Genomic DNA, 2,500 nt, shown 5'->3' with positions numbered 1-2,500 from the left:
ACTACTACTACTACTACTACTACTACTACTACTACTACTACTACTACTACTACTATCCTTCCTTGCAGCCACAAACATACATACATACGAATCTTTAGTTCTGACACAGCATAAAATATTCTATGAAGGATTTTGACATTAAATAAAAAGAAAAATTTATGCATTATTTTCCCATCTCCTTTTTGAGTGTGATGGAAGTACTGGTGAAATGATAAGAAGGCTGTGGAATAAGAACACAAGAACACAAGGGTTGGTGCAGGAAGCCATCAGGCCTACACATGGCAATCCCTGTATAAAACACACCTGTCTGTTTTCACCAGTCATCCCCACCCATAAATTTGCTGAATATTCTAAAGCTCCCTTTCTAGATATTTTACTCACTAGACGATGGAAAATATATCGCTTTACTTCTTTTCCTATCTCATGGTTCCTGGAGAGACTTAGCACAGCCATTCTGAATACTGGGAAGTAATGCATGTCACAGTGGAAGGGTTGAAAGCCACATTACCAGCCCGACTCAATCCAACGAAAGTACAATTCGGCGAGAACATAAACGAATGGAAAATAATCATCAAAAATAATGATCAAGAAAGAAACTGAGGCTATGGGGGTTAGTTCAGACCACTGCTAAAGATGCAACACTGCCAGAACACAAGAACACAACCCACACACCACCAAACGTAACAAAACACTCATTAACAGTAAATGCATGCCGAACAAAAGAGAAACAAACTGAAATAATGACCTGGAGGCCGTGGGGGTTAGTTCAGACCACTGCTAAGGATGCAACACTGCCACAACACACAAAACACTCACTAACACAGTAAATTCACATGGAGAAACAAACTGAGACACTGATATCGACCACTGCTAAGGCTGCAACACTGCCAGAACACATGAACACAACCCCACACACCAAGCACGAAATAATCACTAACCGCACATCCTTATCATTTCACTCCCTACAACTAAGCACATTTCTCTCTCTCAGTCAGGAAGGCAAGGTTGTAGTGAATATTCCAATGCTCTGTACAATACCAATGCTTTATTCCTCTAATCCATGTACAGTGTGGCCCTCTGATCTATTTACAATGCCACGTGGTTGCTAATAACAGATCTAGCCATTGAGAGACTAACCAAACAGTAAGGATGTGAAAATTATGATGTTCTGTGATGCAACATACAAGTAAAAGGATGTAGCAGTGACTGGGTGAGGACACAGAAACATGGTAACACTGCCTGATTGATGCTCTCTCTCCATCTCTCTCTCTCTCTCTCTCATTCGCTGGTTGGTTAATGCATTCCCTCCTGTCTTGTGGTGAAATGTACTTAGCTCACACTATATATATATTTGTACCAAGACTATACTTGAATTGTACGATGCCATATTGTTCGTTTAGATAAGAGTCTTGGTGGAGATGGTGTTTGTTTGCTGTGCACTTCAAAACACGATGGGAGGGAATACAGAAAAAACTGAAGAAAGAAAGATGTAAACTAGAATAAGAGAAGATGCAAAAATGAACAAAGAAAATAATAATAGGATAAAAACTGATGACAAAGCAAGAAGGGAAAAAAAAGACAATTTCAGTTTACAACAAAAAAATAATAATAGATAAAATAAATAGGTTAAAACTTAATTGGCAATCCAGAAATAAAAATATCAATAAAAAGTATGAATTTCAAAAGACAAAATGAATAAATCAATGAAAACATTGCTTGGAAACACACAAGGAACATTATCAATACAAAAAGGTGAATCAACAAATATATAAAAAAAAAAAAAGAATATGAATACAACAAAAAAAATAATAATGAACAAATCAATAAATAAACCTTACATAAGAACAAAAGACCAACTATTTACACAAACAAAAAAATAAAAAATAAAATAAATAAAATAATACATAAAACAAATAAAAACAAACTTAACTTGACAATTTGAAATCCACTCTCTCTCTCTCTAGGTGGCAGGGGCCGGGGTGTCATGTGGCAGGTAAACATCCCTGCCGAGTGCTGAGGCAAGTTTGGCCAGGTGTTGGTTTGACAGGGGCAGGCTGGAGTGAACCTGCTGTGCCATCTGGCCTGTCTCCTGGTGCCCGGCGTCCTGCGCATACAGCACCACAGCCTGCACACACACACAAGTAAAGGTCTAATATATAAACACACACAAAAAAAAAAAATAAATAAAAATAAAAATAAAAAATAAAAATAAATAAACAAAAATAAAAATAATAAATAAATAAATAAATAAATAAAATAAAATAAATAAATAAATAGTGGAACCTTGGTTTTTGGGCTTAATTTGTTTTTGAATGCTGTTTGAAATTTTCCTCATAGGAATCAATGTAAAATGTAATAAGCCGTTCCCAGACACTTGCCCACGATGTCTTGGCAGCTTGTGACAAGTGCTCCTTCAACCAAGATGGCTTCTCAACAACTCCAGCTCAGAAATTATTTATCCAGAATGTAGTGAGTGAACTTAATGACACACAACTCATGA

General features: G+C 36.5%; 1 protein-coding gene across 2 annotated transcripts in view; it reads right to left on the bottom strand.

The window, feature by feature from the left end:
* Positions 1 to 1,025: 1,025 nt before the first annotated feature.
* The window catches only part of LOC135096009 (small ribosomal subunit protein mS39-like), a 17,642-nt gene continuing 16,167 nt past the window's right edge, over positions 1,026 to 2,500 (bottom strand). For both annotated transcript variants that reach the window (XM_063997193.1, XM_063997192.1), the window contains one exon: positions 1,026 to 2,125. In XM_063997193.1, coding sequence (XP_063853263.1) covers positions 1,961 to 2,125 — 165 coding nt within the window. In that variant the 3' untranslated portion in view covers positions 1,026 to 1,960. The remainder of the gene's footprint in view (positions 2,126 to 2,500) is intronic.

Source organism: Scylla paramamosain, unplaced genomic scaffold (assembly GCF_035594125.1).
Source record: "Scylla paramamosain isolate STU-SP2022 unplaced genomic scaffold, ASM3559412v1 Contig2, whole genome shotgun sequence".
Taxonomy (NCBI): Eukaryota; Metazoa; Arthropoda; class Malacostraca; order Decapoda; family Portunidae; genus Scylla; species Scylla paramamosain.
Note: the sequence above shows the minus strand (reverse complement) of the source record. Positions and strands in the feature narration are given on the sequence as shown.